This window comes from Felis catus, chromosome D2 (assembly GCF_018350175.1).
Source record: "Felis catus isolate Fca126 chromosome D2, F.catus_Fca126_mat1.0, whole genome shotgun sequence".
NCBI lineage: Eukaryota > Metazoa > Chordata > Mammalia > Carnivora > Felidae > Felis > Felis catus.
The window spans coordinates 45124844-45137595 of NC_058378.1; the positions used below are offsets into that span (position 1 = coordinate 45124844).

General features: G+C 56.2%; 1 protein-coding gene across 1 annotated transcript; it reads left to right on the plus strand.

Annotated features, from left to right (window-relative positions):
- Positions 1 to 3244: 3244 nt before the first annotated feature.
- Positions 3245 to 5563, plus strand: ADIRF (adipogenesis regulatory factor). Its single transcript, XM_003994138.5, has 3 exons — positions 3245 to 3399; positions 5106 to 5168; positions 5371 to 5563. The coding sequence occupies exons 1-3, from the start codon at positions 3339 to 3341 to the stop codon at positions 5472 to 5474; spliced, it is 228 nt and encodes a 75-aa protein (XP_003994187.1). The 5' UTR covers positions 3245 to 3338; the 3' UTR covers positions 5475 to 5563.
- Positions 5564 to 12752: the final 7189 nt, after the last annotated feature.

Genomic DNA, 12752 nt, shown 5'->3' on the forward strand with positions numbered 1-12752 from the left:
CACCCAGCCTCAAGCTCCCACCGCTTGGAGCTGGGCTTTCCTGTCCTTCGGCACGAAGTCCTGTCAAGTATCATTAGAAAAAAGGACAGCTGAGATGCAGGAGAGTGAGCCTCCGCCTCGAAAGTAGTAAAAGTGAGCTCCTCCCAGCCTCGAGCACTTTACCTAATTTAATCCTCAGAACAAACCGGTGGTGTCTCAGGTGACCCCAGTGTCCCTGAGAATGAACTGAGGAACAGAGAGGTTAAATACCTTGCTCAAGGGCACAGAGCCTAGGAGGTGCAGAGACCGGGCAGAAGGCAAGGTGGCCTGGCTCCAGAGCCACCCAGTTAAGTCCCATGCTCTGCTCCGGCCACCCTGACCGGGTGGACTCAGGTACTTATGGCAGATGTTTCAAAACCACCTGGGGATCCGGCTGGTAGGTGTCCTACACGAAGGGCTATTGGCATCATGCCCTGGGGGCTCGCTCATAGGCAGTGGGGGGATTGCATCCCCTTTGATGCCCAGACGGTTTGGGCTCGGAGCATCTAAGTGACTTGCCCCATGCCTCCAGCCCTGGGCACCAGAGCCAGAGCTTCAGTCCACACCCTGATGCAGACACTCCTGAGACCACAGCACTTTCCCATACTGCCTCAGGGGTGGGGAGCAGGGGTGCCAGGCAGCCCTGGGGGCTGGGAACCCAGCTGAGCCCAGCCGAGCAGGAGTGTATCCCACTCTGCTGGCCATGGGCACTCACTGCTGTGGAGGCTGAGAGGAGCAGGAGGCTGCGGGTCCCCCAGACCCCCAAACCTACCATGGGAGGAGTGAAGGGTCTGGAGGAGGTTCAGGGCAGTCAGGGGTTTCCCTGCTTCCAGACCCAGATGCAGGCACACAAGCAGGCCTGTGCATGCCCAGGGGGAGTCCGTCTGGGGCCTGGGTGTGCCTGAGAGCTCTTTGGACTGTAAGGGAAAGAGAGGAGCCGGCCCGATAAGGTATCAGGGGGAAGGGGACACCTAGACCCAGCCCCTGGGGACAGTGCATCACCAGGCTCCCAGTGTCCTCTGCCTCAGCTGAAGGAACCTGGGAGGGTCCCTGCTGCTTGACCCCCACCCTAGACACATATTCAGGGCCTGTTCCTGGGGTCATATGCCAAACATCTAGGTTCACCCTGTCCAGGAAGCCTGTTCCCTGCCCCACGGCACCTGCAGTGCTCTTGGCCTTTAAACCCATGTTACGCGCTTTCTGCTCTTGCAGCTGCACGTGACTTCGCTAGAGGAACAACTGATCTCTCCCTGCCCCTCTCCTCACCTGAGAAGCCCCAGGTGAACTGTGGGGTGCTGGGCTGAGTGCTGGACATCCTTCAGCCCATTTAGATGATCACAATAGCATTTGAGGAGATTCTGTTATAGTCTTCCTCCTCCCCATCAAGGATGGGGACACTGAGGCTCAGAGAGATGGGCTTGCCCTAAGGGGTATTTGAACCCAAGAGGTATGACTGCAGTGCCTGCTGCTTTAGAACCACCAGCTGTCTCTATTGTCACCTGCTTGGGCCAGACTGTGCCTCCCTGTCTTGTTCTTGCCCACTGGGACCAGCACCGGCATTGAATAACTTTAATAGCCACTGCTATTTTCACTGCTGCAGTGAAAAGACCCTTCTGGCCCAAGAGACTGGTGCTACTGGTGGGAATTCAGGAGGGCAGGGGCTAGGCTGGTCTCCGGGGAGTCCCCCAGGCAGCAGTCTGGCTCCTGCAGTGCCTTTGGGCTCTGGGCTTGGCCCTGCCAGAGGCCAGGAAGAGCGGGGGAGTGGCAGGGCTGGATTCCTCAGGGCGTGGTGTCCCCTCCCCCCTTCTGATCTCAGTGCCTGCCCCTTCTACTTGACCAGGGTTGCCCTTATCTCCATTAATCCATTCTCATTGTGTGTGCACGCGTGCCTCCAGACATCCCACACCGCAGCTGCCGCTCCCAGGTTTATCCCGGGCCTCTCCTTGCCGCCTCCCCCCACCCTCTCCCCGCCACCAACTCTTAGAGGCAGGGCATGCCCTAGCGGAGTGGCCCTGGATAGGGGAGGCCTCCCCAGAGCTCCAGAATAGGAGAAGCTTCCACAGAGACGCAGAGACAGGCCCGGAGAGGAAGAATCAGAGGGCAGGCATTAAAGGGAGGGTTAAGATGCAGCACCCACGGCAGAAAGGGTGTGCGGTGGAGGCCTCCTGGCTGCGCAGGCGGGCTCCAGAGTGGGAGAATGCAGGGTGGAGTGGAGGCCCTATGTGCACACTTGAGCTCCAGGGGGTCACGGCTCTTGGGTCATTTTGCTGTCCTCGGGATCTCTGGCTCCCCTGCTGACGCCCAGGTCTCTAACCCCTCTCCCAGCGCCCCCACGTGGCCACCACGTCCGTCCTGTGTGCGCTCCATCCAGGGAAAGGCTAACTGAGCGGTCTGAGGCTTGGCCATCCGCTTCTTCGCTGTGTGGACCGGTACGTCCCTGCCCTCTCTGAGCCTCGCCTCCTGCCTAACTCGTTGGGCTTTGGTGACCTTAGATTGCGCCCTGGGTTGGGCGCACCCTGCAGCTCCTTCCGTTGTTCCCCCTCCACTTTGGGCTATTTCCTCCCCCAGGAGTGCTTGCCAGTGACTGGCTCTCTGTGAGAGGGAGTTACTTGACCCTCTCCGTTCTGAGCCTGCCTGGTCCCAGTGGCGGCAGGACAGACGGCCTCTACAGTGTCCAGGCTGAGCGTGTGGGGACAGCTGGGTTGCCTGTTGTCAGGGCCCTAGGGTTTACAGCCCACCCACGTGGATTCAAGTCCCTGCCAGGTGAGTTCATGAACTCATTTCACCAAGTTGTTACAAAGATTATACAAGAGGCTGAAAAGCCTGAGGGCAGAGCCTGGCACAAGGTAAATGCTCAATAAAAGGCAGCTGCTATTATTAATGTCAATTCCAGCCTTGAGATTCTGACCTGGCGCTCACCCAGCGCCCACCGGATCCTCAGGGTTAGGGACAAGGGGTCGGGCCGATGTGGAGGCTGTTGGTGTGTGCGCCCCCTTCCACTCCTGCCCCTCTGTGGACCCCTGATCCAACCCCCACCCCCTGCAGCCCCGTGCCCCTCTTCAGACCCCGCACCGCTTTCCCACCACGGCCGGCCTGAGGCCAGGATGTGTTCTCCGTCCGTGGAGGCTGGAGCAGGGCCCAGTCAGTCCCCGAGCAGTCTGCTGGGAAACGCCCCGCGCCCCCTCTTCCCCGCCCCGCGCGGGGCGGGACAGCCCTGGGGCGCCTTAAAAACCAGAGCTGGAGCTTCGGTCGCAGCCAAGGTGAACAGGATCCAACTTCGCTGCAGCTATCCTTGACGACCTCGCAGACCCCCAGCAGTCATGGCCAGCAAGAGCTTGCAGGACCTGAAGCAGCAAGTGCAGGGGGCGGCCCAGGAAGCAGGTGAGGACAGTGCTGCGACCCGGGGCACTTGCAGGGACTCACAGAGGCAGAAGTCCTGGGTTACGCATCCCGAAAGTCGGTGGGCCGCTCCGGGTCCTGAGGGCCCTCCCTTGAGATGCAGGGATCCGGCAGGACGCCCACCCCGCCCAGCCCAAGGGATGATGCCTTGAGGGAGGTGGGGAAACATTGGTGCCCCAGGAGTTTGGCCGATGTGGGCATTGCCAGGAGCCAATATAAAGAGACTGCGCGGGAGGGGAGCGGCCACACCCCGATCGTGAGGAGCCCCACCTCGGTCCTTAGGGGAGGGTGAAGGTCCACGGAGAGAGCGCACTTCGCACCCCGTGCACCGAGAGATCCATCTCTGCTCGCTGGGGTCTCAGAGGCGCACTGGACCGGATGGGATGGCAGAAGGGGCTCCTCCTGCCACCACCCGGCTTTGAGTTCCCCTACCTCCCCCGTCCTACCGAAAAAAAATCATTTCCTTCTAAGTCCTCACCCAGAGGGCCTTCTCACCCCTCACCTCAGAAGGTAGGTCCCCAGCCTTGTTTCTCCACCTCCAGCTCTTTCCTTCTGGGACCTGAGATTACACAGCTGGGGTGGCATAGGGTGGACTGGGGTTAGGAAATGTGTGGAGACCCCTGCCCTAAGGCCCACCAGCTGTGGCTTTTCCAGCCCAGCTCGGCCTCCCCTGGGACTCCAGCTCCCAATTTGCGCTGCACATATCCCAACGAACAGACAACACCCAAACTAACCCCCTCCTTCATCAGTGCCCCAGGGAATGCCCACAGTTGCTCCCCTGAAACTAAAATGCTACCAGGAAGCCTGTCTACAAGACCCTTCCTTCTGGGCCACACTTTCCCCATCTGTAAATTGGGTGCGAAAGCTCCTTCTCTGTGGCCCCGACTGGTTCTGTCATATAAGGACCCACGGGAGCCTCTGTGAGCCGCAGACCCGGGGCCTGCCTGACCCCCTACACCTCCCTGACCCAGAGTCCGAGTAAAAGCAGCTTCTTTCCGGTTCAGTTGCAAGGATGAGTCAGGTCTCTGGAGGCTGGAGCCACTTGTCTGCTCCCCTAGCAGGTGGGACCCACTTGAGCCCCTGGAAGCCCTGTTCACCACAGGCACAAACTCTGGTCCAGGGGAGATGGCCTGACTTTGCAAGTGTCACCTCCTTTCTGGACTTCATTTCCTAATGCCTTAAGTTGCATGCCCACAGAGGCACCAGCATCATTGTTTGTGTGCCTTCTGGGGAGAGGCATGGGAGAAAAGCAGTGGTGAAAGGGCCTTGCAAGGGTGGGGCCCCCGTGCACTGGTGGTGGGAATTCAGGCATCGGGGCCAGGCTTCTGGGGGAGAAATTGTGAAAGAGGGACAGGGTTCTTCCCGGGCCGTGCCCAGGAGCAGCCACAACCCAGATGCCAGCTCCAGCCTCTGTTGGGGTGTTTTCTCTGCAATCCTGGAGATGAAGAGAGAAGCAGGCCAGAGGGGAGGAGCCTAGAGTTATAAATAAACAAGAATACCCCAGAGGCATGGAAAGGGCCCCTATGCCTCACTGGCACAGGACTTTTTAGTCAGAGGACTTGACTTTGATGGCATTCATTCCTTGGGCCTGTAGGACACACTAGAGAACAGATAGAGGTGGCAATGGTGGGGCCCCTGTGGTTGGCAGTGTCTCAATAGGGGCTAAGGGCCACATCTCTCTGTTCCAGTGACTGCGGCAGGATCATCGGCCCAGCAAGTGGTGGACCAAGCCACAGAAGCAGGGCAGAAAGGTCTGGTGGGGCTGGTGGGCAGGAGGGCGGGCAGCCCCAGAACACTCCCCACCCTATTCAGCCCTCAGCCAGACATACCCTCCACTCTGAAACCCCTCTGCCCACATTGCTTCCTGGGGATGGAGACCCAGGCCAGGCTAACCCTAGAGGACTTTGGTTCCCAGGGCCTGGCCCTCACCTGCTTTCTCCTTTCCTTCCCCAGCCATGGACCAGGTGGCCAAGGCCACCCAGGAAACCATCGACAAGACTGCTAACCAGGCCTCTGAGACTTTCTCAGGTTTTGGGAAAAAATTTGGCCTCATATAACGACAGAAGGGAGACATGGGTGACTGCCCTCCAGCCCCTGGGCTTTGGCGGGCCCTTGGCCTGCTGCCTTATTAAAGCACATGTTCCTACCTCCTGTCCACTTCATTCCTCCCCACAAGCCGGGCCCAGCCCTCTCTCGCCCCCGCCCTGCACAGTGTGCAGAAACCCAGCCCCGACATCCAGAGTTCTGGCATTCCAAATTCGGAAACCCAGACGAACTGTCCAAGAATTCTTTTCCCATGGTCTCAACCGCAAATCCAGACGCTCCCTTATACGAAGTTCAATGAGGTATGTTTGCCTCCCGCTCTGTTCAGGAGCCACTTGGTCCCCGTTCCCAAATCGCTCCCTCAGCTCCAGGAACCCCGCGCCTCCTAGGAGGGGATACTCGGTCCCTAGATGCTTGAGGGGTTCAGCTCAGGGCACGGGAATAGGGGCTCCAAGGGCTGGGCTTCGGGAACTTCTCCCCGCTAGCTGTGCCTGGAGGCTGCGAGCACCGGGGCTCCCTCGCTGGGATCCTGTGAGGACCTCAGGTGGCGGGACCTCTGGGGACGACGCAGAGTCGCAGGAGCAGCACTTAAAGCCCTCGCCGCACCCCGGTCCCCGCCCGCGGGGTGTTTGTGTGCCGGCCCCACCCGGCGGTGAGTCACCGGGCAGGACCGAGAAGGCTAGGACACGCCGGGAGCCGCCGCACCCCGCGGCCGGACTGGAGCTGGTTCGGAGTTGCAGCCGAGAGTAGCCCCGCCCACGACACGCCCCCTGGGGGAGGAACAGCGGCGCGGGGGGCGGTGCACGTGGGCTTGCAGTGGGCTACAGGTTGGTGTACGTGCGCGCGCGACCCCTCCCGCGAGCACCCCTTCCCGCTCGGACGTACCAGGACTTTCTGTTCCAGGATGGAGGCCGCCCCTTTCGTGCCACAGGGCCCCTAGAGGGACTAGACTTCCCGCAAACTTAGTCCCTCCTCCCCCCCCCCCCCCCAGCACGTGTCCACGCACGCGACACCAGCCCCGGTACGCCCCGCTGCAGGGTGACTCACAGTTGCCACAGGATAAGGCCCAGCCCTGGCGCCTGGCGCTGGCGGCCCCCTCCATCCGGGCCCCCTGCCACTCCGTGTTCCCCTTACCCACCTCCGAGCCTTTGCTCACGTTATTCCCTCCACCGGTGAGGATCTTATTCTCTCTGGACGAGCACGTACGTAGCCAAGCCGTTTCCATTCAAAGATACTAATTACACGTCCCAATTCTGGGCAGATAAGAGAGAAAAGAGTAGTCTCCCCTCACGCGTGGACACGAGGCCGGCTTCATGGGAGGCCTTGCACGCACGGCCGCCAGCAGGGAGCAGTGTCGTCGTGTGGCGCCCCACCCAGGCCCAGGTGTCCCTGTGGGTGCAGCTCTGCTCCAGCGACCTTTCTCTTCTCCAACCTGAGAACCCTCCCAGGCCGGCCACAGATCTTCTCCCGCTCCCCGTCAGCGTCTCCCATCCTCACCCGGGGGCCAAACCAGCTTCCATTCTTGTTTCCTTATTACTGACTGTACCGGAAAGAAGCCTCGCTTGATCTGCAAAATGGGCCAAGGCTGCTCCCTCTGGTCCAAAGAGAAGGTCCTCAAAGAGACACCTGGGTAGTGTGAGGGCACTTCCAGCATCTCCAGGGGCCCCTGCCTCCAAGGAGTGAATGCCAGGGTCAGGAGAGACCACCTGGGGAGGGGGGTGCACAGCTTGGGGGAGACCCGATGGGCTGGGGTGGCAGAGCCCACACATATTTTCTGGTGTGAGTCCTTCCCCTGGTGACTCAGAGAGAAATCCCCGTGGGTCCAGCAATCCCTTTTCATCCTGCACTCCCCAGGAGATTGCCTTAGGGATGGGTGTGGGGCCCAGCTCTGGCCAAGGAGAAGGGAGGTCACATCTGAGGGCCTGGGAGCTTTTAGGAAATATTCTCCATCCTCAAAAAAAGACAGACAAGGGAAGAAACAGTCCCCCCTCTTCCACCGGACATTTTTGTGGCTGGAAATGATGCTTAGAACTGTGCCAGCCACATGTAACCATAGGAGAAACAAGCCTAAGGAAAACACAACTTTATTCATTCCCTAAACTAACCAGTCTTTCAGCCTGCCATGCTAGCAAGAGGATGCAGTTTCCCTCATTGTTTGAGCCACTGTGAATCAAGTTTTCTCTTACAAACAAAAGCTTGTCATCCCCATGTTACCTGGATGCCAGCCAGCATCCTGCACTGGCCGGCCTCACCCGCCTCCCCAGCCTCCTCTCTCAACACCCTGGCCCTCTCTGCCTCAGCCACATTGGCCCTTTTCCATTTCCCTTGACATCATGTTGCTGCTCACCACAGGGTCTTTGCATGTGCTGTTTTTACTGCCTAGACCACTCTCTGTCCTCCTCCATTAACCATTCTTGTCTAGAGCTCCTACTTTTTCATTCTTCAGATCTCAGTTCCCTTGTCCATCCTCCAACACGCACACACACTCAGGATGGGTCCAGCAACCGCTGATACAGTCTCGCACCTTGTCCTCCTTTTCCACAGTTACTCTAACGAGACCCTTCCAGTATGCTTCTCTGATGGTTGTCCATGGGGCTGCAACCAAGTCCCTTCTACTGATGAGTGCACGCCAGTGCCTAGAATGGTGCTCTGGCAACATCTGCTAAATGAACACACGCCTGACCTCCTTTGGTTCTCCTACCAGATAACAATGAGTTTGCATATTGTCAGATGAACCCTGGGTGCCGTCTCTTTGGTGCAGCCCCTTCCACACTCCTGATGCCCCATGCACCATGCAAATGCCTGTTTCTATGTGCCTCTGTTCTTCCCAACATTGCAAACTGTGGGAATGGGGGGAAGGCCAGTTTGAACTTGGTTTTGCTACATGTCTGGGACACAGTGGGTGCAACACCAGCGGAGCCCATGGGAGCCTATAGGAGCCCAGCCCTGTCTCCATGAGGGTCATGAAACTAGTTGAGCCCAGACCGTGGTCACTCTACCTTTGGGTCCTGGTCAAGGATCCAAAGAGCAATTCTTCCATTAGCAGTTCCTCCAAACGATTCCTGATTCTCCAGGTTCTACTTCCTCAACTAGCTAAACGCAAGGTCACTAAAAAGAGAGACAAGGGCAGGTTCCATTTTGGTTCCACTTGACTTCTCAGCTCTGATTCCTGTCGAATTGCAAATTTTATGAGAGACAAGGAGCAGAGTTTTCTATTTTCTGCTTTCAACCCCCTTCTCTCTTTTTCTCTTTCTCTCTCTTTTTTGGTTGTTATTTGTCACATTCTAGTTTCTACTTTTTGTAAAATTTTTTTTTTTTTTTTTTTTTTTAGTGTTTATTTATTATTGGCAGAGAGAGAGACAGAGCATGAGCGGAAGAGACGCAGAGAGAGAGGGAGACACAGAATCTGAAGCAGGCTCCAGGCTCTGAGCTTGTCAGCACAGAGCCTGATGTGGGGCTCGAACTCACGGACAGCAAGATCATGACCTGAGCCGAAGTCGGGCGCTCAACCAACTGAGCCACCCAGGTGCCCATCTAGTTTCTACTTTTTGAAAGCATTTACATTCCATTCCTCTACCCTGAGCCACACCTTTGTTTTCTCTTAGATCTGCAACTGAAAATATTATAAGCTCTCTGCTATTCCTGTTGCTAAAACATGTTTTGCTATCTGTTACTTGGTTGGAATTAGTCTGCTAGAAGGTTCCTCATGGCGCCTGGGTGGCTCAGTCGGTTAAGCGGCCGACTTCGGCTCAGGTCATGATCTCGCGGTCCATGAGTTCGAGCCCCGCGTCAGGCTTTGTGCTGACAGCTCAGAGCCTGGAGTCTGTTTCAGATTCTGTGTCTCCCTCTCTCTGACCCTCCCCCGTTCATGCTTTGTCTCTTTCTGTCTCAAAAATAAATAAACGTTAAAAAAAATTTTTTTTTAATTATTTTACTGTTTATTTTATTTTTGAGAAAGAGAGAGAGATAGAGAGAGCGTGAGGGGGGAGGGACAGAGAGAAAGGGAGACACAGAATCTGAAGCAGGCTCCAGGGTCCGAGCTGTCAGCACAGAGCCTGATGCCGGACTTGAACACATGAACCACGAGATCATGACCTGAGCCGAAGTCGGACGCTCAACCGACTGAGCCACTCAGGCGCCCTGGCATTTTCTATTTTAAAAATGTTAAAAAAGTTAAAATAAAAACTTTTTTTAAATTATTATTGAAATAATTTTAATTTATTTAGTTAAAATTGACTAAATTTAGATTTTAATTTAGCTGAATATGCTAATGTTAATTCCCGGCTTCTGATCATTGTATTGTGGTTGTGTGAGATGTGAACACCCCCATCAGGGGAGTCTGGGTGAGGAAGACAGCAAAACTATATTACTTTCATAACTCAATTAACACTGAGTTGGAAGAGAGAAACTACCCTATTAATCGTAAAACCCTTGTATTCCTGACGCTGGAGGCTGTCAGGAATCTGAAGTTCAGATCTGAAGTGGCATTTCCCAGATGGCAGTGGGAGTCTGGGTTGGGGGTAGGGGCAGGGGATTCACCCAGACTCCTCTGCTCAGGAGCCTGCCCCTTTTTCATGTAAGTGCTGGACTCACCTGTATAGCCGCGACCCCTCCACCCCTCTGCCTCTTAGAACCAAACTGACTTTTAGAAGATTCTACGGGCAGCCTTCTCTTTTCCCAGTTGCGGCCTCCAGCATTTTACAAACAAGGGTTTGTTTAGCCCTTGTTTCCTCAAAGGCTCTCTTCACTCTTGGAAGGTGGTGGTCTTATGTCTGACACCTCTGGAGATCCTTGGGCGTCTTCTGCTTCCTCCTTCACCTGCTCAGGTTCTTAGTTCTGTCCCGAAGAGTTCTCATTCAACACCTGAGACCACCCCCCCTCCCCGGGTCTCTCCCACTCTTCTGCATTTGCCTGCCTTCCCACATTGGTTCTGCTGGTCTCACCTGCTCCTGGATTTGCATGGTTTCCCAGCTTCTCTGAAGAGAAATTTGATGTGTGTGTGTGTTGATGATGGGCTGCCTTCCTCTTCCTCCTCCTCCTCCTCCTTCTCCTCCTTCCCCCCCCTCCTCCTTCATATGGTTTCAAGAAGGAGAAATGGGACTATTTAGAATTAAGCTGTTGCCCTGTTGCCTCCAGACATGGCAGGCTGGCAGGCTGAGCTGGTATTCTGTTTACAGAGAATCCATATCCACTGTCTGCCTGCTCCTCCCTGCCCTCGCCCCAGGAACCTGTCCTCCTGAACAGCATCACCAGGGCTCCCTTGCCCTCAGTCCCAGTTGGGTTCAGCCAATGGGCGACACATGGCTAGGTCACAGAGGGAGAGGAGAGGTATTTGTTCCCCATGTACCCTCCTTGCGTGACGTGGTTTGGCAGTGGCTGGGTTCCTCTGCTGCTGCTCCTGTCGAATGACCTTCTTGTAAAGCCACAGCTCTCCTTGGCCTTGCTCCTTACCCTTACCCCTCCAGGCCCAGGGTGGTGACAACTGTCACCATGACTGGTCCCCGGGCACCTTGCCATCCTTTATTGGTTCTCTTAAGTCTCCCCACAGCTTTGTGAACAGTCCCTTCCTTAGGTACCCCTTTGATGTGTCCTCTGATTTCCAACAGAATCCTGACTGACATCCATGGATGTGTGATGTTGACATGCCGAGGGGCCACAAAACATCTCCAGGAGTCAGGATTTGGTTCCCTGTGGCTGGGAGGGGTCGGTGTGTGCAGGGTATGTGGGCTCAGTATATACTGTGAGCTCAAATCCCTGAAGCAGAGGAGGAGAAAGCGGAAGGAGGATAGGCAACCATAGTTCAGATCACACAAGAAGTTATCACTTCAGACGTAAGACACCCCTGAGTATTTGAACACTTAAAATAAACATTTTTTATTTTTATTTTTCAGAACTGGTAATTGCCAAGTTGGCAAATTGTCATATGAGAAATTGGCTCACCGTGACTTGATGATGCAGCCAGTTGATCCTTTGCCAAACTGGGTTGTTGCACAAATTCCACTTGGAGAATTAGTTGGCTCTTCTGAAGGCCTGATGGTCCTGCCCCAGGGGCTGGACTTGATCTTCTGTCTCAGGACAGGTGCCTGTGTTCAAGGGCTGCTCTGCTGGGGTGCAGGGTGAGCCAGGCCTCTTCTAAGATGGGATGGTTCCCACCTGAGTCATCTTCAACTCATCCAGGCAGTAATGTTCCCTGCGGGAGTCACTGGAGCCCAGCCCCTCACATCTGGATCCATCCCTGGTTAGGAGGGTCTTGGGCTGTCTTGGGTTTCTTTGCCTGGAAAGAAGACCACCCTCAGTGATCCACAGGCAGGGCTGAGAGAACAGGAAGCTGGTCACAGCAGGAGCTGGAAGGCCAAAGGGGATGGCCCTGGGCCAGAGCACCAAGGTCAGGGGTCCCCTCATCTGGTCCTAGGCAGCTTGGCGAGGCCCCTCGCTTTCCCCTTGCTGGGCATTTGGGATCTTTGTCTGGACCCAGTCTTGCCCAGAGATCTGGGGCCACAATATGTTGTCACTGGAGCCAAGGTGCTCCTCCCAGGGCAGTGCAACAGGGGAGGAGGGGCAGGGGCTCACGGGCAGGGAGGGTGATGTGGTAAGGGCAACAGTAGCCAACAGTGGAAGAAAAGCATATCCAGAGGCTGTACTGGGTGGGGCTCTGGACTAGCCCTGGGACCGGAGTCCTGCGGAAGGACTGAGTCCTAGCAAGGACCTATTGAGGGGCTAGTGAGCTCCAGAGGAGAGGGAGAACAGTATCCCAGGATGGGAACTGGTGTGGAGGGGTCTGTGAGGTCTGGAATCTGTCCCGGAAACACTGGATGACACCACCATCCTCTCAGGGGAACAAGCCCCTGTGGGGCTGGGGGATACACACCACCTCAGAGGAAACAGGGAAAGAGCTTTGCTGGGTCCAGGGAGATCCCTGTGGGTCTCTCAGCCCAACTCCCCCCAACTGTGTCCCCAAAGTCCCCCACCCTTGGCAGCACTGCCCTGAGCAGAAGACTCTGGAATTCACCTGTGCTGAGGGGAGAACAGTCTTCTGGACCTGCTTAAGCTCCAGAGCCCCTCACTTCACAACCTCTTCTGAGTCCACAGGGTCACACATAGCCATCTGTAATAGTTGCAAGAGTAGTATTATTGTGTTCTTTCTCTCAAAGACGGTTTAATACCCGACCACTCCTGCCAGTGGAGAATGGTGTGTGTGGCCCTGTGACCCAGAGTTTCTGCTGCCACAGCACCCACTGCCTGCCCCCCCGCCCCCCGCCATGGGGGCCGGCCATAGCTTGGGGCTTCCTAAT

What these genes read in the sequence shown, in the direction of transcription:
- ADIRF (XM_003994138.5), top strand. Translation starts at nt 3,339, where the DNA reads ATGGCCAGCAAGAGCTTGCAGGACCTGAAGCAGCAAGTGCAGGGGGCG. An exon ending in GGGGGCGGCCCAGGAAGCAG is followed by an intron (nt 3,400 to 5,105) that starts GTGAGGACAGTG and finishes TCTCTGTTCCAG; the next exon opens with TGACTGCGGCAGGATCATCG. An exon ending in CACAGAAGCAGGGCAGAAAG is followed by an intron (nt 5,169 to 5,370) that starts GTCTGGTGGGGC and finishes TTCCTTCCCCAG; the next exon opens with CCATGGACCAGGTGGCCAAG.